General features: G+C 38.0%; 1 protein-coding gene across 2 annotated transcripts in view; it reads right to left on the reverse strand.

The window, feature by feature from the left end:
* Positions 1-17,220, reverse strand: part of LOC132107042 (acyl-CoA:lysophosphatidylglycerol acyltransferase 1-like) — a 38,249-nt gene extending 21,029 nt beyond the window's left edge. The window contains exons 1-5 of one of the 2 annotated variants that reach the window (XM_059513181.1): positions 16,668-17,220; positions 15,255-15,507; positions 981-1,099; positions 746-841; positions 302-578 (exon numbers count right to left, since the gene is read on the reverse strand). In XM_059513181.1, the coding sequence (XP_059369164.1) occupies positions 302-578; positions 746-841; positions 981-1,099; positions 15,255-15,492 (730 nt within the window). In that variant the 5' untranslated portion in view covers positions 15,493-15,507; positions 16,668-17,220. Of the gene's footprint in view, positions 1-301; positions 579-745; positions 842-980; positions 1,100-15,254; positions 15,508-15,611; positions 15,750-16,667 lie in introns of those variants that run through there. The other variant, XM_059513182.1, reaches the window with a different exon arrangement.
* Between the last annotated feature and the right edge of the window lie 7,390 nt (positions 17,221-24,610).

The following is a 24,610-nucleotide window of genomic DNA, read 5'->3' on the forward strand; positions in this document are numbered from 1 at the left end:
TTCCGATTTATGGCCGGTCAACCAGTGCATCCCTAAAGTTTTCTACATTGTCTGTGCTGTGATCTGAATGAAAGCAATGTATCTGTGTGATGCATGTGTTATCAACATCACTGATTACATCAACAAATAGTTTTGTTCCTAGTAGATACCATAATACAGATATTACTCATTATTTCGAAAGGGACTAGGGACTTACTGTAAATGGTATACCATTTGGCAATTCATGCATGCACAGAACCATGGGAAACATAGTGAAAAACCCTATCTGTTTAAATATAAAAGAGCTGATTTTGTTCCTTACTTTGACTGTGTGGGCTTCCCTCTGTTCCCAAGATGCCGTTTTCCTGCTGGGGTCCTAAGGTCTTCAGGATGATCTGTGTGGCGCCCAGTCGCGGCAGTGTTACATGAGTCAAGGAAGGCAAGTCGTTCTTTTTGGCAAAGGACTGACTTGTCTCTCGCCTCTTTCTTAGGAAGCCGCCCTCAGGAAACAGCACAATCCATTTCCTGTCTCTGCTGTAGTAATACTTGTCTAGGTGATCCTTCAGGTAAACTAGTTGCATTTCTCGATAAGCTTTGCCCTGTTGGTAATGACAGATCTCATCAATTACGGCTAAATTTCCCCTTGCACAAAAAACAATTGATTTATTTTTTAATAAATGCAGACAAATGAATTTAGAATATCAGCTCACTATTCTTGTCACATTACGTTACAAACGTCTATATTTTCTAAGTGAACAGGTCTTACCTGTCTGATGAAGAAATCTCCATGAATCAGGGACACAACCCCAAAATTGGTATATTTAAAAACATGATCCATCAACCAGAGCATCTTTCGTACAACCTGGAAAAGACCATGAGATTTCATTTTGTTGTCTGACTATGTTCTGAAATATTATCACTGTGATATCAGCCAATATTTAATGTACAATTCACAACTATGAGAGCAGTACTGGCCCCGACCCCAGCAGAGGCGTGCTCACCGTGCCCTTGTCCTGCAAGCACATCATTAGGGTGCACACGTCTCCTGTAGATTGATGGTTGACTATGACCATGGCTTCATCTTCAGACATTGGTCTCACATCATCACCCCATTCTGTCACTAAAAAAAAAAAAAAACAAGGAAAGAAATAAGACACATTACTCAGAAATCTGAAATAGCTCAAGTTCTCTTTAGCGCTTTTAAAAACATGAATAAATATAATACACTTCAATAAATGAAGCACATCCCCTTTTGCAAAAGTCACGTTACATGATTTACTGATTTGCATGTGAAACTGGGCTTTTATAGAGGAACATCACTGCTGGAAGGTAGGGCTGGGCGATATATCTATGGATATGATCATACACATCTAGTCAGTAAATCTGGTTCCATGATTACCGCTAAATCGCCATCACCTGCTTTTAAATGGAGCTGCATTTAATAGACAGAGCCATAGATCGCTGAAAAGCTACGCAATATCGCATTTATTATCGAAGGCGATTCATCTGGGATAATGAACACAATATTGCGCAGCTTGTCAGCGATCTATGGCTCTGTCTATTAAATGCCACTCCAATTATAAACAGGTGATGGCGATTTAGCGGTAATCACGGAAGCAGCTTTACTTACTAGATGCGCAAGTTTTTTGTTTTTTTTCCCCGGTTTTTGAAAGATTTATTTGATCAAAAAGACCATTGTTATACCATTGTATTAATACTTATTGATAAATATTAACAGAATTAACGGTCTAAATTTTTGTACTGGCCTGTGATTCATGTACAGCTATGTGTATCATATATCATGAGGTAGCTGCTGATACCAATAATGTGTCTGTTAGTAATATCAGTCAACCTACTCTCAAGATATCTCATTTGTCTTTAAAAGAAAATATTGACTTAATAATTATAAAATCCTCAAAAATATGTAACATTAGAAAAGCAAGTTATAGGAGTAAATAAAAGACACAAGATGCACTTGCACAATGGGGTGTAAATCTCCCCTCTGTTACCACTGTACTTTGCCCTTGAGGGCGAGTTTAAACAACCCTATTAAGAGCAGGAAACCCATCGGATCTCTGTGAGAGGTCATGCTCACAGCTTCTGCTGCTACCAGCAAGTCAAAGACCACAAACAACAAACAATTACAGCACCTCCACCGTATCAAGCTCAGGGGTTGAGGGCACCTGACATGACAAGTTACGGGCACCCACGCTTGCTAAAAGATACCACCAGACCTTCTATCAACAAAGAGTATTTATTTACAGACTTCAGGACAACAAGAGGGGCTGCTACCATTTCAGACCGGGACATTTAATATCACAAAACCCTGTAAACAGCTCTAAGAGTGATCACCGACTGCTTCTGTGAGGAAATCGATTACGAGAGGCAGCAAGCGCAAAGTCCATTGTTAATACTGTAGCAATATATGTGGGCTAATGTTTTGTCCACACGCAAAAATTCCAGATTGTGTGGATTCCTATTGAAATGACTGAATTTGAAAAAATCATAATAATAATAATAGACAAAAAGCAAAAAATAATTTGACAAGCAAAACCACAAATGTTTACTAGCTACTTAATAATAACTAAAGATAATTATTAATAGGTTTATACTAGGGCGGTCAGTTTAACGTGTTAATTGTATTTATTAGTTAGGAAAAATAATGCAATTAAAATATTCTAACGAAGTAAACGCACTGGCCCTGCCCCTAGACCTGTACATCATCTTGCATTTCATACAGATGACTCCTTTCAAATATGATGCAGGGCAACAACTGCTTAAGTGTAGTTATGCCCTAAAATACAAGACATTGGGGCAAAAAATGCCCCAGTATGTTTTTGTCTCGATAAGCAATACCACACTGCTGTTTATGTCCGAATAGCATGAGTGCAAATGTGATTTTACGCAACAGTTCAGTAAATAAGAAGTTGTTATATTTAAACAAAACACTATCTGTTTTTGCTCAGTTTTGCCAATGAAAATATTTCCTGTAACGCCACCGCAGAACTGAAATTAAAAACATTAAAGGGGTAGTTCACCCAAAAATTAACAATTCTGTCATCATTTACAAACCTGTATAAGAAAGCAATTTAAAGACTTTTGGTAACAACGCTGTTTTGGTTCCCAATGACTTTCATTGCATGAACAACAAATAATGAGATGTTTCGCAAATTATCATTTACGTTCAATTAAATACAATCTTTCTTTCTAAAGTAGGGCTGTGCAAAAAATCGAATGCGATTTTCATGCGCATCTCATCAGTAAAGATGCTCCTGTGATTAGAAGTATATCTCCAGCACGTGCGTTCGGATCAGGGTTGCCAGGTTTTCACAATTTTTATCGGGGAACCTCCTGGAAACGCGATTGGGCTAGTTTTGAGAAGCAACTTGGCAGGATTTGTTGTGAAAACCTGGCAACCCTGATCCGAACGCACGTGCTGGAGATATACTTCTAATTACAGGAGCGTCTTTACTGATGAGATGTGCATGAAAGTCGCATTCGATTTTTTGCACAGCCCTATTCTAAAGTTACTATTGGTAATAATTACATGATACTTTCTCATTTAACAATAATAGCTTTAAAATAATCTTTTGTGGGTATTTTCACAGGCAAATTTCGTTTGCGATTAATTCGATTAATCGCCACATCATGTAGTTAGATTACATTTTTTATTGACTTACAGCCTTATTTTATACAACTCTTCATTTTATAATAAGTATGATAATACATATAATTGGCCATTTATGCAGAACCTACATAATACATTTTTGTTTCACATATTCAAAATTAATAACTGTAATTATACCTGTAGTACAATTACAAGGTTTTTTTTTTGTTGTTGTTATAAATATGCAGCTCTAAAACATTTTGAAAAATTAGTTTAAGTTTTGGAAAAAAAAATAAAAAATAATAGAATGGTGGATGACTGCTTCACTCACTGTTACCAACTCAAAATAAGGAGTAAAATAGTGTCGAAGTCATAAGATTGCTTATATCACTGTTTTACAAACTAAGTCTTTACATATCAACCAATCAGAAAACTTCAAGTTCAAGGTAAAGCGATCACACCCCCAAGCTGCTGCTTCATGACAAGCTCAGCAATTGTCATTCAGGAGCAAAACTGGGCCCTTAGACAGATCAAGCCAATGAGCTGCATCAGGTCTCTCATAATCTTATTTACAACCAGTGACTACAAAACGCAGATGATCAAAGTCAACGCAAACACACTGCTGTGCAGTTTACAGAAGTGCTTAAAACAAAACTGTAAAGTAGGGCTGCACGATATAATTTCAGCATCGATATTGCGATTGGCGCTCCCACAATGTTTAGAATACTGATTGTTATATTTATACTTTGCTCACACACAGATATAGTGTCTACACTGGATGTGTCGTGCCGTCCCGCGTTGCAACAGCTAAAGTCTGTCTACAACGGACGCAAAAAGTGACCTTTGCAAATCATTAAGTGCATCATTAAAAGAACATGCCATCAGTTTACCGTCGGGGATCTGTTACACTGAATGCATTGTAGACAGCAGCACCGATTAAAATTATAATGGGTTTTACTGTATTTGTCGCATCATGCTGTTTGTGTACGGTGTAGACATGGTGAGAGCCAAGCAGATGCACGTGAACACTGAATTACATTTACCTCCAAGTCTATTTGTGCCTGAAATTGTCAAAATGTGAGTTTCTTCAATTATCCTTGTAAACAGAGGTCAGTTAATTCTCAGCACATAGAGACTCTTTCACCTAGATATCACACTATAGAGACTGTGTCTGTTCCCCGAACTAGAAAATACAAAAAACGTCCAAACCAAGTTAAGATTAACAATTTAATTGAGGTTCAACAAATAAAAAACAGATGCAATACGGATAAACAAATGATAAAGCTTGGCTTATTGAATATCAGATCCCTTTCTACGAAAACACTTTTTGTAAATAATATGGTCACTGATCATAATCTAGATGTGCTCTGTTTGACAGAAAACTGGCTAAAACCTGATGATTACATTATTTTAAACGAGTCCACCCCCAAGATTACTGTTATAAACATGAGCGGCGTCTAAATGGCAAAGGGGGAGGTGTTGCTTCAATTTATAACAACGTTTTCAGGATTTCTCAGAGGGCAGACTTCAAGTATAACTCGTTTGAAGTAATGGTACTTCATATAACATTATCCAAAGAAACAAATGTTAATGATAAATCCTGTTATGTTTGTACTGGCTACTGTATACAGGCCACCAGGGCACCATACAGACTTTATTAAAGAGTTTGGTGATTTTACATCCGAGTTAGTTCTGGCTGCAGATAAAGTTTTAATAGTTGGTGATTTTAATATCCGTGTTGATAATGAAAAAGATGCATTGGGATCAGCATTTATAGACATTCTGAACTCTATTGGGGTTAGACAACACGTTTCAGGACCTACTCATTGTCAAAATCATACTCTAGATTTAATACTGTCACATGGAATTGATGTTGATGGTGTTGAAATTATGCAGCCAAGTGATGATATCTCAGATTAGTGCTGGGCGGTTTGACCAAAAATGTACTGTATATACCGTTTTTTTTTTCAAAATTATACCAGTTTTCCGGTTTATGACGTTTTTTTTTTAATGCATAATCAGGTGTACAATGCATTTTCTGCTGGCTGATATTCCAAGGAGTGCTTGCGGCTAAGATGCTGGAGCAAATTGCTCGTGTTGCCGCCTTTGCCTCTATATGCAAAATCTACCTGCGGTGCATATGCAGTCCGCAGCACGGACTCATTGTGCTTTCACACAGGACGTGTTTGTAGTCCGCTACTGATCCGCGTCTGTTTAGTCCACAAACACAACATTTGTTCATTGTTTTAATTTCATATCATGTAAAAAAAAAATATATATATATGTGTGTATATATATATATATATATATATATATTATATATATATATATATATATATAGTTTTTTTTTTTTTTTTCAGCATCGTAAGTCTTATCACAGAACAGTAACAATCTTTCATATAGACATTAGTTTAAACTCAATAAATATAAACAATGCATTGTTAATGCATTTTACTTCTAGGTTTGTATATTAAGCTGCTCAAGCAAGCGGCAAAACATTTAAACACAATAATTAGCCTACTTTTCTTGTTAAAATATTTAAAATTAAAACACCACAGACAGAAAGTCTCGTGCATTTTGCATTTAAATCTTTATCACAAGCAATCCCACGGGTCTTAATGAACTTTGTTTTTCTGCTTCCATAAAAGTAAACATATATATTGTTTTCCTTGTTTATCTAAAAGTGCTCTTTTTCTTGTTTTAAACCTAGCCAAAAACCCATGTGACTGCGTTTCCATGTCAATCCATGTTCATTTTTCCCACGAACAATGCGCTTTCACTTTAATTCAGCGCCTGCAGCACAGCAAAAATAGACTCAGTATGTTAACAATCGCTGCACTGCTGCAGAGCACTGCTTCTTGAACGCACTGACGGACCGCAACCTCGTGCAGCTGGTGCAGCTCCGTTAATACGACTGTGTGAAACAGGCGTTATAACGTAACACCAGAGCACTGCTGTGTACCCTCACCATGCCTCGCAGTCACTGCTTAGAAGTGCAACATTGTAAAGGGTCCGTCTGAAACGGCCGCGGCGAAGCATACCGTTCATTCCGAACGCTGAGTAATTAAATACACCAGTATGGCAGTATATTCAAAATTAACATCGTAACGAAAATATACACCGGTTTTCGGTATGAAGCGGTTTACCACCCAGCACTATCTCAGATCATTATTTAGTTTTGTGCAAACTTCACATAGCCAAAATTGTAAATTCTACTTCTTGTTACAAGTATGGAAGAACCATCACTTCTACCACAAAAGACCGCTTTTTAAGTTATCTTCCTGATGTATACAAACTCCTTAGCATATCAAAGGCTACATTCACACTGCAGGCTGAAACGACCCAATTCCGATTTTTTTGCCCCTATGCGACCTGTATCTGATCTTTTCATAACAGTCTGAACGACACAGATCCGATCTTTTCAAATGCGACCCAGGCCACTTGGGTATGTGGTCCTAAATCCGATACGTATCTGATCTTTTGAAATGCGACCTCCGTCTGAACGGCCAGGTCACATGTATCCGACCCGTACGTCATTGATACGCTACAAACTTCATAATTCTGCGTTGAAGTAGGCGGGAATGAGAAGATAAACAACAACCATGGCGGACGATGCTGCTTAAATAACTTTAATATTGCTAAACGAGTTCCGCTGTTGACTACACTGTTGTTATGACATCCATGTTTAGCTACTTCCACAAACAACGAGTGACGTCGTTGGCCGTTGAGTACTCTTCTGCGCATGCGGATCACTTCTGGGTCATTTCACGTTCACACAGAAGATCACAAAAGGTCGCATTTATTTGGAAATGTGAACAGCCTTGCAAAAAAATCGAATTTTTTTCAAAAAAACGGAATTGAGCATTAAGCCCTGTAGTGTGAACGTAGTCAAAACCTCAGAACAACTTGATGATGTAACAGAAACTACGGACTCTCTCTTTTCTAGCATTTTAAATACAGTTGCTCCTTTACGCTTAAGGAAGGTTAAGGAAACCAGTATGACACCATGGTATAATGAGCATACTCGCACCCTAAAGAGAGCAGCCCGAAAAATTGAGCGCAGCTGGAGGAAAACAAAACTAGAGGTATTTCATATTGCTTGGCGGGAAAGTAACCTATCCTACAGAAAAGCATTAAAAACTGCTAGATCCGATTACTTTTCTTCTCTTTTAGAAGAAAACAAACCTAACCCCAGGTATTTATTCAATACAGTGGCTAAATTAATGAAAAAAGCCTCAACAAGTGTTGACATTTCCCAACATCACAGCAGTAATGACTTTATGAACTACTTTACTTCCAAAATCGATACTATTAGAGATCAAATTGTAACCATTCAGCCGTCAGCTATAGTATCGCATCAGACTATAGACTCAGACTATAGGGGGTGCACTATAGACCCCCTGAGGAACAGTTCCACTCATTCTCTACTATAGGAGAGGAAGAATTGTATAAACTTGTTAAATCATCTAAACCAACAACATGTATGTTAGACCTTATACTATCTAAGCTCCTAAAAGAGGTGCTTCCAGAAGTCATAGATCCTCTTCTGACTATTATTTGTGCTTCCTCATTGTCATTAGGACAATGCTTCCTCATTGTCATTAGGATATGTCCCCAAAACCTTCAAACTGGCTGTTATTAAGCCACTCATCAAAAAACCACAACTTGACCTGCTACACTTGTTACAAATGATCTGCTCTTATCATCTGATCGTGGTTGTATCTCTCTATTAGTTTTATTGGATCTTAGTGCTGCGTTTGACACAATTGACCACAACATTCTTTTGCATAGACTTGAACACTTTGTTGGCATTAATGGGAGTGCATTAGCATGGTTTAAATCGTACTTATATGACCGCCATCAGTTCGTAGCAGTGAATGAAGATGTATCATATTGATCACAAGTGCAGTATGGAGTACCTCAAGGCTCAGTACTAGGGCCGCTACTCTTCACGCTTTATATGTTACCCTTGGGAGATATCATCAGGAAACATGGTGTTAGCTTTCACTGTTATGCTGATAATACTCAGCTCTATATTTCTTCGCGGCCCGGTGAAACACACCAATTTGAAAAACTAATGGAATGCATAGTCGATATAAAAAAACTGGATGACAAGTAATTACTGCTAAATTCTGAAAAAACAGAGGTGTTAATTATAGGACCTAACAACTCTGCTTGTAATAACCTAGAACACTGTCTAAGACTTGATGGTTGCTCTGTCAATTCTTCGTCATCTGTTTGGAACCTAGGTGTGCTATTTGATCGCAATCTTTCCTTAGAAAGCAACATTTCTAGCATTTGTAAAACTGAATTTTTCCATCTCAAAAATATATCTAAATTATGGCCTATGCTCTCAATGTCAAATGCAGAAATGTTAATCCATCCATTTATGAACTCATGGTTAGATTATTGTAATTCTTTATTGGGTGGTTGTTCTGCACGCTTAGTAAACAAACTACAGCTAGTCCAAAATGCAGCAGCAAGAGTTCTTACTAGAACAAGGAAGTATGACCATATTAGCCCGGTCCTGTCAACACTGCACTGGCTCCCTATCAAACATCGTATAGATTTTAAAATATTGCTTATTACTTATAAAGCCCTGAATGGTTTAGCACCTCAGTATTTGAATGAGCTCCTTTTAAATTATAATCCTCTACGTCCGGTACGTTCTCAAAACTCAGGCAATTTGATGATACCTAGAATATCAAAATCAACTGCGGGCGGCAGATTTCTTTCCTATTTGGCGCCTAAACTCTGGAATAACCTACCTTACATTGTTCGGGAGGCACACTCTTGCAGTTTAAATCTAGATTAAAGACCCATCTCTTTAACCTGGTTTACACATAACATACTAATATGCTTTTAATATCCAAATCCGTTAAAGGATTTTTAGGCTGCTTTAATTAGGTAAACCGGAACCGGGAACACTTCCCATAACACCCTATGTACTTGCTACATCATTAGAAGAATGGCATGTACACTAATATTAGTCTGTTTCTCTCTTATTCCGAGGTCACCGTAGCCACCAGATCCAGTCTGTATCCAGATCAGAGGGTCACTGCAGTCACCCGGATCCAGTATGTATCCAGACCAGATGGTGGATCAGCACCTAGAAAGGACCTCCACAGCCTTGAAAGACAGCGGAGACCAGGACAACTAGAGCCCCAGATACAGATCCCCTGTAAAGACCTTGTCTCAGAGGACCACCAGGACAAGACCACAAGAAACAGACGATTCTTCTGCACACTCTGACTTTGCTGCAGCCTGGAATTGAACTACTGGTTTCGTCTGGTCAGAGGAGAACTGGCCCCCCAACTGAGCCTGGTTTCTCCCAAGGTTTTTTTCTCCATTCTGTCACCGATGGAGTTTCGGTTCCTTGCCGCTGTCGCCTCTGGCTTGCTTAGTTGGGGTCACTTCATCTACAGCGATATCGTTGACTTGATTGCAAATAAATGCACAGAGACTATTTTTAAACTGAACAGTGATGACATCACTGAATTCAATGATGAAATGCCTTTAACTATCATTTTGCATTATTGACACACTGTTTTCCTACTGAATGTTGTTCAGTTGCTTTGACGCAATGTATTTTGTTTAAAGCGCTATATAAATAAAGTTGACTTGACTTGACTTGACTTGACATAAGCTTATGTCTTAGGTGAAGGTAAACAATTGAGAAAGAGATGGATGTGTAACAGTATATTGGTTCACAGCAGTTTAATGTTCCCGAGGATTTCTGTGTCATGAAAGTTAATCAAACAAAACACAAAGAAAATCACTTTTGTAGCTTTAACACAGATTTATTGGATTTGATGTATACGGTAAAGACTAGGGCTGAAATGATTCCGAGTAACTCGAGTGACTCGATTACAAAAAATGATCGAGGCAAATTCCTCTGCCTCGAAGCCTCTTTTAATTTATCTTAAATCTCACGTCAGGTTCTTTCGCACTGAATTTTTAAATGTGACACAACGTGTTTACGTCCCCCACAAAGCGGAAGGAGACACAAGGAGTCAGCAGTGTTTTGATTTGAGGGCACGGGCAAACGTAAAGAGAACGTCGTGGCGTGTGTCCATTGCAAGATAGAGCTGGCATACCACAACTAGGGCCCTATGATTTTCGCGATGCAGAAAACGCAGAGGGAATCGCGGAATCCAGTCATAAAAACTGAATTTACAGTTTAACGCGGAATGGCACAGAATTTGCCAAATTTTGAAAGAATTAGTCAAAAATAGGTCATTGCACTTACATCAAATCACGATATGGACTAATATCTGTAAATATTAAGCCGGAACAGTCTATTTAAATATGAATCCTGCATGTTCTGCGTGTCTCTGTTAATGAATGAAGCAGAAGCGCGTCTTCATTCATTAAATACACGGAAGTGCGCGTGACGCTCGCGGTGATTTCAGAGCCCTGCTGTCTCACTAAATAAGGACGGAAACATTAACATCTCCAGAACTGCTCTGATAGTCACTTCATGAGCATTTGACTGTTTGATTTGAGTAAAACTAGCATCACATCACATACACAGAACTGTAAAGGTACGTCAACCCGTCAAAATAAAAGTCCAGTTTAGTTATTGCGGTTTAGTACCGAAAAGTTAAGTTTGCTTAATTTTCAATAATTAAAAGATAAATGAAATTAATGTTTTATGTGTTTAATGTTTATCTCAGAAAATGCTTTATTTAAAACTCCAACTGAATGGCACTTAAATGCACTTAATTTATCTGTCAACTTTATTGTCATTGTTCACAGTACAAGTACAGACAGAGAAACAATGGGTAACAATTAAATGTTTATTTTTGATGTATGCATTGCATTCTATGCATTTAAAAAATAAAAACAATTTTTTTCTAAAAAAGGAAACTTAGTTGTTCATTTTAAGAGACCCAGGAGTCTTATTTTCTCTTGCATAATTAATATTGCACATTAAGCAAAAACACATTTTATCCGATTACTCTATTAATCGATGGAATTTTTGGTAGAATACTCGATTACTAAAACATTCGATAGCTACAGGCCTAGTAAAGACTATGCAGTGTTATTTTACACTCAGTTTCTGTTACTGAATACTGTTAGACTTACATGAAAAATAAAGAACTGTTTATTTTATTTGTATCTTTGTTCTATTATAGTTATTTATGCTTGTAATTTGTTTATTTTCTATGTGGATTTATTCACCTACACAATCACCTCAATCATTGATTATTTTTTTCCAAATATAGCTATTCAAGTCATCTGGTGATCACAATATATAAATTGCAGAAAAACTAAATAATCGCAACGTGAGTTTTTTCCAATATCGTGCAGCCCTACTGGAAAGGATATTTTGATCCTGCTTGGTGTAGTTCTCTCATATCAGCAAAACAACTTGGTCAGCTTAAATCAGCTTTTTAGAGAACAATATACAATATCCCTCCCATTGTTTTGCATGTAAAACAGGAGACCTTGTGGGGAAAACCCATGCAAACGCAATGCAAAGCAGCTTTTCCTGTCTTAAAAACTGGACAATAATTAAAATGCAGACAGGCCAGGGAGAGAACTTTAGTTGTATATTGCTTTCATCATGCCCATCTATTTAAGCACGGCATTCTTATATTGCCCATGTGACCTGTGCTGTTATTTGCAGATGTCATTCCCAATCTCAAAATGCCAATTGCAGTAGTGGTTAGTTTGACTTTCATTTGGCTTGCTCAACTATTAGTTTCTAGCACAAGTTCCTACTCAACTTCTGCATCCAAACTGTATCAGCCAGTGGTTCATGGTCTCCATTCCAGCTGTGAATCGCGCCACTGCTCATTTACATAAAGCTGCTCGCAATGCCAGCGGTTACTGTCACTCACGTCGCTTCAAACTGGTAACTCTCAATGACAATAAATGACTTCAGGACTTTTTGTCACAGATGATCTGTCATTAATTACTTTGTTTTCTATGCAAGTATACATTAGATAAACATGTTTGACCACCGCACTCAAGTCAAGGTCTCAAGAGTGCGACCAATTTGGTACCGCGCTGGTAGAAACAACACAACTGTCAAGAGTGGCTTGACAGTGTTTAGTGTCCCGCAGCACCAGCAAAAGTTAATACCATAAAATAGAGGGGGGGGGGGGGGGGGGTGTAAGGAGATATTTGAATTATTTACTAATAAACTAGTGTTTTCTGAGTCTGTGTCGCAAGGATGAAGTTGCAGATCCTGGCTCACCATCTCCTCATTAGACGTGCCTTTAGAGAGAAGTTCATCTTTACGGATTATGATTATAATGAAAGAGTTTTTGTTTTCGATTTGTTTTATTTAGTTAAGTAGTCATTTAAAGCTTTCTATAGATATATTTATTATGTCTGTCAGGCATGTTTTCACTGAGTTTCGGTTCATTTTTGTACTCCTGTTAAAGACGACACGCAGAAAGTGCATCGTGTTTGTTTTCTTTATTTTATAAAAGCACTTTTGTAGACCCTTTGCAGTTATGAATGATGCATTACTCTTACTTTATGTGCAAAAATGATGGCGTATCTACTGAAAAAAATGCAAGAGATCACGCTGGCGTCTCCATGTCCTGAAGTGTCTCCGCACAAACTATTGGATATAGCGCACATTTATCTGGGTCTGACGTTTAAACATTGTTATATGCTTGAACGGTTTTATATCTATAGATTTTATAAAAAAAAAAATGCCTCAACCATAACGGAACTTTTAATTTTTTCTAAATTAACTTAAAAAAAATGGCAGACAAACTTGGATGAACATAAGGTAGTTTTTGAGTGACGTGTTCCTTCAAGGCACGTGAGATCTGATCTTTGTGCTCTCTTTAACAGGAAGCAGTCGAGCAGGTAAATGACACACAGATTTGACCTCTGCCACACACATTTAGCTCCACCGGCTTCATCAGACCAGCCTCTTATCAGCAAGGTGAGGCGTCTTGCGTAAAATTCTAACATGGTGAAAAATCACGACAAGCAACTTTAACCTTGACTGACAAATTTGATCATTTGCACCCTTTTTATCCTCAATAGTTTATATTTTCCTGTTTCCCTTTTAGGGTTCAAGAACAGCATCTAAACTAAAGACGCCGTCCACGTGACTCCCAACTCAGCTACATGAGCAGGTTTTCAAAAGGAAAACCACCATTAATTATTTAACGCTGCTCATCCCAATTTGTGAGCATTTAGCTCACAGCTTATCGTAACCCAAAACTCACGCTATTCCTGTGAGAAGACAAATTGAAATAAAACTGATCTTGATTTGGTGCGCTCTTGTACTTCTACTACCAGATTCAATTGTAGAATTAAAGCATGCCAAACAAACTCCAAAAACGACAACAAAGAATTAAGGAATTATGTTATACATAATGACAAAAAAGAAACTTTATGAAAGAAAGATTATGAAATCCAACTTTTGATCATCAAACAATGATGAAACAATGAGCCAATTCAATTAAACACCAATCTAATTTTCCAATCATAATTATCTAATGCAGCATGAAGCCAGGTTCAATTCATGGCTTTGAGTACATCAAAGAGACCTGTTTACGGGAAATCTCTGATATAGGCCTAGAATATTACAGATATTTTCAGTTGCAAAAACACTGTTTGATTGGGCCAGCTTGATTCTTTTCTGTGAGACAATTCAACTTAGTTCTATTCCAAATTAATTAGTTTCCACTCAAAAAACTGCATTGAATTCTTAATGCATTTATGTTATTTTAATAATATAGGTAGACAAATATAGCTGTTTATTGCATTGTTTTGTGCAGTGAAACACATACCTAGATTATTCTTATTACCATTTTGACAAAATGCAATATTAAACATTCTAAATGTACTTGTCCACAATAAACATAACAGCAAATACTTTAGTAAATGCATAGTTATGTGTAGTTTTACTTTTGTCAGGTATATTACCTGGTCACCATATCTTTATAGGCTTCACGCCATTTTTTAAATAACACTTTACCTGTTAAAATATAAATATGAGCTTATAAAATCTGCAAGTATGAGAAAATTTATTAAAATACATTTTTCATAAATACAGCGTGTAAAAATGAGAAACACAGCTTAATGTCACGTGAACTACCTTTATCTGTCATCTTGTAAAAAGCTGACAAATTGTCTTATCTGTCTTCATGATCGTCTGACTGTCCCAGCCCTTGTACTTCCATCTCACGGTCCACATAATAAATCAACAATCAACACCCTGGTTACTCTTAGGACCAGCATGCAACAAATGAAATTACCCATGAAATGCCCGTGAGTAAGCAGAAAGCGTTCCACCTCTCGTGGATTCAACAAGCCATAAATTCAAATCGGCTTTACGAGGAAAACCCAAAATCACTTCCTAATGAAAAAGTCAAATTCAGATCGATACTTGTAACAATAAAAGTATTAGAGGCAACACTTCCAGTCTCTAATGAATGATGATGTGGATTCGTCAAGACCCAGTGTAACAGCTTAATCAACCTTGTTTCCCAATGAAAATAAAGAAATCACTCCAAACACGAGTCAAATTTTGGCGCCACTAGGTGATATACTAGAGATGCTGAGTGAAATCTGGTGCCCTGTGTGGCTTACTTGAAAAAGGTTGTTTTACACAGACCTGCTGTAAAATTTTACATTTAGGGCCTTTCACTGGCATGTAGAGAGTCAGAAAAGAGAGGAGAAGCTGTCTTACCTGTGTAACCCGCACACCAGCCCCAAGACGCCACCATCGCCAGTAACCACCTGAACATGACCCCCTCGATGTGCCAGTATGTGGGGGCATCTACGAGTCTTAAAGGCTGCAGGACTATCAGGTAGAGACAGTAGGACGGGATCGCCACACAGTTATTCACAAACATGAAGGTGAAACGGAGCAGCGACTTCATTAAGATCCAGAACAATTTGCGGGCCGTGTCCAGATGGGGAGCCATACTGTACTGTCCCGCCTGCAAAAAAGAAAAAAGCGAATTAAATCTCAACACTTTAGCTGATGCAACGCATCAAGACAGTGAACGCAAGACATGGAGGTGACAACAAACAACAGACTCACTGTATAGAGATGCTGCTTACGCTTGTGAACTGATTTACTAACAGACACTCAAGATACCACAGATATAAATGTGCCGGTTCATACTGACACCCTTTAAGCCTGTCAGACTTTGATATCTGTGATCCAACAAAACAAACAAACAAAATTAAAGTGTCTTTCCTGATAAGCATGTTGAGGAGGAGCTACTTCAGGTTAACAAAAGAAACCAATAACACAATGCTTTCTCAATGCATTTGTCCTGGGTGAATGTATGATATATAAACACAATAATAACGATAAGAATGATGTAGAGTATAATTATTCAAATCATAAAACTATTCATAACTATGATATTTATCATAACACACATTGATAGGACACGCAGAGCCTGATTAAGCTTAACACACTTCAATTCAGTTATCTGAGTCTACATGGCTTTCATTCATTTATTTTAAGGACAATTTGAGTAAAAATCCTTTGAATGAAGGTGAAATGTTTAAATTAAGTGTTGAACAGCGCTAACGAGGCTAACATGCTACATACAGTTTCAACTGCTGCTTAAACAGCTATGCCAATTTATACCAAAACGTGTATAATTTTCTAACAATTCAAATGTAGACATGTAAATGAATAAATAAAACATGATGATTTATATACAATCACTGTTGGTAAATAAAGCAGAGCGCGTGTGTGTGTGTGTGTGTGTTTGTGCCGCTGTGCTAGCATGCTAAGCTAATGCGAAGCGAACCCCGGTCACAATTCAGTTTAACGGTCACTTCATTATATGATTATTTATTCTTCAAACGAGCTCTTTGTTTGAGTGGCTGTTTCATTAGTTGTGTATCTTCATATTTATATAATCCCCAACTGTCTGTCCTTCATACACAGTGGCCGGTGTCTGGCTGATTTGGTGATTTAATGAGATTTGGACTAAAGTCCTTGACGGATCAGAGACGAACCGGATCAGCAAAGCGATTCAGATCTGAAAAACCGCTTCGACGGTTCAAATGACATCAGTGATCTGAAACGATCTCTTATGATCAATCCTCTAATCTCCCCGTGGAGATGTTTTCTCACCGTGCTAACGCGCAGCCAGCTGGTGAAGCTTGGGAGGCTCGGTTCGGTTCGGTCACATGTAGCGGACGGAGTCGATCGGTGAACCCGAGAGATTTAGGTCGTCTGCTCCACGGCTTGACTTGGTTCCGAGAGTCGGTGTCCTGATGGGAGGCATGCGCTTCAGTTTCACACGCGCGTGTTTCTGGAGTCACGCAGCCGAACCTCTGGATCGCACGCGCTTGAGATCAGGCTCGTAAACCCATCTCTCCGCTCCGGGCGAGTCGTGTCGTGTCGTGTCGTGTCGGGCATGCATTCACTCTGGGCCTCTCCTCCGGGATGAGGAATGAGGATGAGGAGGATGATAGTGATGATGATCTTTGGCTCCGTTATTCTGGACCACCCACAGGCCGCGGGCACGCGCACCGGTACCCACCGGCTCTGTTGCTGAAGAATCTAGATGTGTAGCTAAAATTAAGGAACAAACTTGCAAGTCTAAAAAAACTGAAGTTTCCACACAGTAGACTCACTTTAGAATAAAAGAAGCTTAAAAAGAAAGATTTTTTCCTCACCATATTCTACAAAGTGAAACCAAATCATATCAAGGTGTTTTTGGCAGTGTTCCGCGGGAGCTGTATTAGGAAAAAAGTTGGCAAACTATGACCCCCAGTGGGCAAATCAAAAAGTCTGTCTATCTATCTATCTATCTATCTATCTATCTATCTATCTATCTATCTATCTATCTATCTATCTATCTATCTATCTATCTATCTATCTATCTATCTATCTATCTATCTATCTATCTATCTATCTATCTATCTATCTATCTACATTTGGGTTTCCATTTGCAAATCTGATTTTAAAAAGCCCCTGTAAACCTAACGTGGAAGCGTTCTCTTTTGTGAGATCTTTGCACTAAAATGCATAAAGACATTACGTTTATTATTCACTTATTCTGTTAATACTTCTTACTATAATGAGCAAAAATGTATAAACAACACACACACACAAACACACACACACACACACACACACATATATATATATATATATTAGATTAGATTAGATTAGATTAGATTCAACTTTATTGTCACTGCACATGGCAACAAAATGCAGTTAGCATCTAACCTGAAGTGCAATAAGCAGTAAGTACAGAATATACAAGGTCTATAATATGTACAATAACTATACAGATAAGTATTATGGACATAATTTACAGATTTTAAATACTATAAGCATGATATACAGGTAGGTGTACTATGAACATACTATACAGATGGATTATGTAAAAGTGTATGTACACCATAGGCAGAACTATGAACATATGAACATAATTTACACTAGTGCAATGGACAGTATTAGTGGTAAGTGTATGTAGTTCACAGATAAGTGGCATATTCACAGAGATTTTTAATATGTCAGTTAGAACTCAAATTGTACCACAAATCTGGAAACATGCCATAGTTGTTCCTGTGGCGAAATGTAGGAGTCCGAAGGTTTTAAATGATTTTAGACCGGTAGCCCTTACCTCACTAGTGATGAAAACATTTGAAAAAATTGTGAGAATAGAGATATTGAAGTATGTAGAAGATAATTTGGATCCTCTCCAGTTTGCGTACAGAGTAGAGAGGGGGGTTGAGGATGCCATAACCACTCTTGTACACTTAGTAGCCCAACATCTGGAGACCCCAAAAACAAGGGCATGGCTAGCTTTTATTGATTTCTCATCTGCATTCAACACAATCAAGCCACATGTATTAGCTGAAAAATTAGTTCGATTATTTAACCTTGATCTTAATCTAGTAGGATGGATCGTGAATTTTTTATCAAATAGATCCCAGTGTGTGAGAGTCAACAGTCTGCTTTCTTCCAAATTATGTTCTTCTATTGGCTCGCCTCAAGGGTGTGTTCTTTCCCCTCTTCTTTTTATTTTGTATAATAATGATTGTAGGAGCACATTTGACAATAGGTATATGTTAAAGTTCGCGGATGATACTGTTATTGTGAGTCTTCTTGTAAATGAGGAGATATCTCATGGCCCAGTGGTGGAGGACTTTATCCCTTGGTGTGCAAAATGTAACCTAAATCTAAATATATCAAAGACCAAAGACATGATCATAGATTTTGGAAAATCTGCCATTTCAGTCTCTCCTACTGTAATAAATGGAAGAGATATTGTGTTTGTGGATGAATATCGTTATCTGGGTACAGTTATTGATAATACATTAAATTTTAATGCTAACACAGATGCCATTTGTAAAAAGGTTCAGCAGCGTATGTTTTTCTTAAGAAAAATGAACTCTTTTAAAGTATTCTCAGTGTTAATGACACTGTTTTATCGGAAATTTATTGAATCCGTAATTTCTTATTGTGACATTGTATGGTTTGATTGTATCAGCCTGTCCAACAGAAACAGAATAACCAAACTGATAAAGACTGCTTCGAAAGTGATTGGAGTTCAGCAGATACTGCCCCAGGACATTTTTAAAGGACGTGTTGTCAAAAAAGCCTTTGCGATAATCAATTGCCCAACACACCCATTACACAAAGAGTTTGTTATTCTTCCATCAGGACGTAGATATAGAGTAATGGGAGGAAGAACAAGGAGGTTTAAGAACTCATTCATACCAACTGCTATTCTAATGTTAAATAATCTGTAATCATGAGTGTTTATTATATGAGTGTTTGCTATGTGAGTGTTTTTTGTGATGTGCAGCACCAGTGCAAAACCAATTTCCTAAGGGATAAATAAACTCGAACTGAACTGAGTACAGTGAATAGAAAATATTTCAGTGTGCAAATGGATTACTCAGTGTTTCTGGATGAACAGACATTAGTGCAAGTAATAACAAGTTTACTGTTTTTTGCTTGTTGTAAATAAATAAATAAATCAGTCAGATGCAGTGGTGATGTGGGGGAGGAGTCTGTGTGTGTGGTGTGGGGTGGTGTCAGAGGGCAGAGTTCAGTAAGGAGACAGCTGTAGGCAAAAAGCTGTTCCTGAATCTTGTGGTCCTTGTCCGGAGGCTCCTGAAGCGCCTCCCGGAGGGCAGGAGGTTAAACAGTCTATGGTCAGGGTGAGAGGAGTCCTTAAGAATGCTGCGAGCTCGACGTAGACAGCGTTTCCTCTGGATGTCCTCAATAGCAGGAAGTGGTGTCCCTGTGATGCGCTGGGCAGTTTTCACTACCCTCTGCAGTGCTTTGCGGTCAGCCACTGAGCAGTTACATACCAGACTGTGATGCAACTGGTCAGGATGCTCTCGATCGCACACCGGTAGAAGTTCACCAGGATGGCTGAAGACAGCTGGTTCTTCTTCAGTGTCCTGAGGATGAAAAGGCGCTGGTGAGCCTTCTTGACCAGGCTGGAGGTGTTTGTGGCCCAGGACAGTTCCTCCGAGATGGTGGTTCCCAGGAACTTGAAGCTGGAGACACGTTCAACAACCATACCGTTAATGTGGATGGGGTCAGGCATGCCTCCTTTTTTCTTCCTGAAGTCCACAATGAGCTCCTTTGTCTTAGTGGTGTTAAGGAGCAGGTTATTGTCAGCGCACCATGTGGCCAGGTGCTGTACCTCCTCCCTGTAGGCAGTCTCATCATTGTTACTGATGAGGCAAATCACCGTGGTGTCGTCGTCTGCAAACTTAATGATGGAGTTGGATCCATGCAAAGGCATGCAGTAGTGGGTGTAAAGGGAGTAAAGGAATGGGCTCAGCACACAGCCCTGTGGTACGCCGGTGTTGAGTGTGATGGTGGTGGAGTGGTTGTGGCCTGACCTAACATGCTGAGGTCTGTTGGTCAGAAAGTCCATAATCCAGTTGCAGAGGGAGGTGTTAATGTCCAGGTCTCCAAGTTTTGTGGTCAGCTTGGAGGGAATGACGGTGTTAAATGCTGAACTGAAGTCAACAAACAACATCCATACATATGTGTTTTGTTATTGTCCAAGTGTGTGAGTGCAGAGTGCAGCACTGTGCATACTGCATCCTCTGTGCTCCTATTTCTGTGGTAGGCAAATTGGTGTGGGCCCAGTGTGGGTGGGAGGCAGTCTTTTAGGTGTGCTAGAACCAGCCGCTCAAAGCACTTCATGATGATGGGTGTAAGTGCTATGGGGCGATAGTCATTCAGGCACATTGGGGAGGAGTTTTTTGGTACTGGCACAATGGATGTGGACTTAAAACATGTTGACACAGTTGCTTGGGTGAGGGACAGGTTGAACATGTCTGTGAAGACCCCTGCAATCTGCTCAGCACATGCCCTAAGCACACATCAAGGAATGCCATCCGGGCTAGCAGCCTTGGTTGCTTTGATCCGGCTCAGTGCAGTGTGGACATCTGTGGAGGTGAGTTTAAGGGGTTGGTGGTCTGCTGAGGGTGAGATTTTGGTGGCCGTCTCCTTGCTGTTGCTGTTGAAGCGAGCATAAAAGTCATTAAGCTCGTTCAGGAAGGAGACGTCCGTGACCGTTGGAGTGCAGTTGCTTGACTTGTAGTCACTGATGACCTGGATGCCCTGCCACATGCGTCGGGGGTCAGAGTTAGAAAAATGTTCCTCTACCTTCAGCTTGTAGCAGTACTTGGCCTTTTTGATGCCCCTTTTCATGTTAGCCCTGGATATATATATATATAATATATAATATATATATATATATATATATATATATATATATATATATATATATATATACAGTGTTGGGGAGTAACTAGTTACATGTAACGCCGTTACGTAATTTAATTACAAAATTATTGTAACTGTAATTAGTTACAGTTACTACGAAAAAATGAGTAATTAAATTACAGTTACTTATGAAATTTTTAACGATTACAAAGGGGATTACATTTGAATATTTACACACATCCACATACAGATTTAACTGATTTCTTTCCCAAATTGCACTGACTATTCTGAGACATACCGCCCTAATAATTTCCGGGATGCGGAAATACAGTCTGGTTCGTAGAATCCAGTCATAAAAACGGAATGCCTAACGCGGACGGAATATGCCACATTTTGGATGACTAAATCAAAAGTAGGTCAGTACACTTGAATCAAAACATGACATGGACTAGTGTCTGTGAATATTAAGCCCCAAAAATGCAATAGCCTATAGGACTTGCACATTCTGCGTGTCTGTGGAAATCAGGCGCGGACTGGACACCGGGAGAACCGGGACAATTCCCGGTGGCGTGGCAGCCGATTTTGCCCCACTATTTAATATCATTATTGTATAATTGCCTGCCGAATGTACTAAAGCGATCATTTGCGAATCCGCCATTTGATAATTAAATCTCTAATAAGTCATGAATTGTTAGTCATGACTCGCGCGCTCTCCGCGCCTCCGCCAAACGGTTTGGATCAGACTCAGAGTAATCAATGAGAGAGAGAGAGAGAGAATAGAGTGAATTGCTGGAGCAATGGTAAATGGTAAATGGACTGCATTTATATAGCGCTTTCAACAGACCACATGGCCATCCAAAGCGCTTTACAATTTGCCTCACATTCACCCATTCACACACACATTCACACACCGACTGCGGTGTCTGCCATTCAAGGCGCCATCCAGCTCATCGGGAGCAGCTGGGGTTAGGTGTCTTGCTTAAGGACACCTCGACACTTGGTCAGGTGGAGCCGGGGATCGAACCACCAACCTTCCGGTTTGTAGACAACCTACATGAACCACTGAGCCACTGCCGCCCCATGAAGATGCTTTTTTGTCTTTGTTTTTTATTTATTTAATCAAGCAGCAGCACGTAGCATCACTCAAAATACTATATAAAGGACATCATTATTATCAGTTGTAATGTTACAGTAGGAATTTATCTGAAAAAAATTCCGATTTTTTTATAGGTTTAGGAGGAGCTACGACAGACAACAACACAACCCTTACGAAAATTTACATTTTAATATTTAACTATAAATCCAGAGAAAATGGTTACTATTGTTTAAATGTGGTAACCAAAAATGTAAAATTATTTTACAAATGTATTTATTTAAAAATAAATACAAATCCATTTGCAAAAAAACAAAAACAAAACAAGGTTATTTTACTTTTATATAGGCTAATAAAAGCAAGGTTAATTTTTTGTAAGGGAAAAACATGACTCGTGTACAGTATTAGGATTTTTCTATAAAGATATTGTAGTATTGTAGAGTATTGTATTGTAAAGTATAGTTTTGTTCAATCTTGAGTATTAAGGTCATGAGAGAAATGGATAACAGAGCAAAATAAAGAGACTGAAGAGAAAAATGGGTGTGAACGTGCAGTTCAGGAGAGAACTTTTAATTATTTTGCATGTCCCCAAATTAAAGATTTAAACCTTTTTTATGTCAGGTCCATACAAAAAATAGTTCTGTCCATGAATTTGTTTGTATGAGTTTGAATTTTCCAGTCTGAATTTTTTTCCCAGTCCGCCCCTCCTGTAAATTAATGGCAAAGACATGGTTTCATTTACTACACATAGGACTGAAGCTTGCAGTGTTTTCAACCTCTACCATCTCAATATAGGAGTACACGAGCACATAAACATAATTTCTAGAACTGCTTTGTGTCACTTAATGTGCTTTTTACTTATTTTGAGAAAACTATCATCATATACAAAGATACAGCAGTTTAAAAAAAACACCAATGTTTCAGGAGTTTATTACACAGAATATGTCACATGCTTATTAGATAACTGTATTTAAGTTGATGTATATGCTTTTATTTATTATTCTTTAATTTTAACAAATTTAGAAAAGTAATCAAAAAGTACTCAAAAGTAATTAGTTACATTACTTTAATAAAGTAATTGAAAAAGTTACACTACTATTACATTTTAAACAGGGTAACTTGTAATCTGTAACCTATTACATTTCCAAAGTAACCTTCCCAACACTGTATATATATATATATATATATATATATATATATATATATATATATATGCAGAGTACCATAAAAACAGTTTAGAAAAGGAACTTCTTTTATTTGGATGCTGTTTTATAATACCAGTAAAATTTGTGAAAATATGCCTGAGGCAAGCATCATTATATACAAAAAAGTATCATAACAGAATGTTCAGGAAGGCATTGGAAATAGGATCAGATATTGGAAATTGTAGAAAGCTGATTCAGATGGTCACTGTTACGGGGTCAGTTGAGGTTGAGAGGAACTTTATCAGTGTTTTTAATAAGTTACATCCAAAAATACCTTTTAGCTTGAACAAGACAGACTTTCCAAAAGAAACATGCACCGTTGGTATCAAATGTAGACTTATCAGTTAAAGGTTATATTGAAGTCATGCACCCTAACTGTGCAGTAAAAGCATCCAATTCCACAGTAAAAGTGAATAAGGGAAAGAACACAATCCACTCTGTTAAGTAAAGCAAAGATCATTTGTAGTTGTTGCACAGAAAACACTGTGGAGGATGGTGATAAGACATCCATGACCCATTTTAAAACAGCTACAGTTTTAAAATTATTATTGTGGTTTATTGAGTTTTGTTCAAATTAAACTGCAAAAGTAGTTTATATGACTTGTGAACTGATCTGAACTGATTTGTAATGAATAATGACACTATTGTCTTTTAAAGCTGCTTTACAGCAGCATCTGAATTGTCTCCATTGTATCTCCAATCTTTATTGTATTAAGCGCTATAGAAGTAAAGGTCATCTGACTTGAATATGTCATGTTTTCTGAAGACATAGCATGATAAACACACCAGACATTTTGTTCTTTGAAGCTTGACAAACTTAATCACGCTGAACTGTTATTGTATGAAAAAAAGAGAGAGAAGTCCAATCTGAAAGGTTTGTATAAAGTTGTAAATAAATAATGAATGACGGTTTCATTGTAACCAAACAGACTTCAAACACAGTTGCAAACCTTTTCTCTAGTATTAAAAATTATTTTCAATCTATTGCTACAAATTATAGTGTGAATCACGAAAGTATATATAATTATTTTAAGTAACTATAATGATTAATAATTCCAATGAAG

This window comes from Carassius carassius, chromosome 27 (assembly GCF_963082965.1).
Source record: "Carassius carassius chromosome 27, fCarCar2.1, whole genome shotgun sequence".
In the NCBI taxonomy this organism is placed as follows: domain Eukaryota; kingdom Metazoa; phylum Chordata; class Actinopteri; order Cypriniformes; family Cyprinidae; genus Carassius; species Carassius carassius.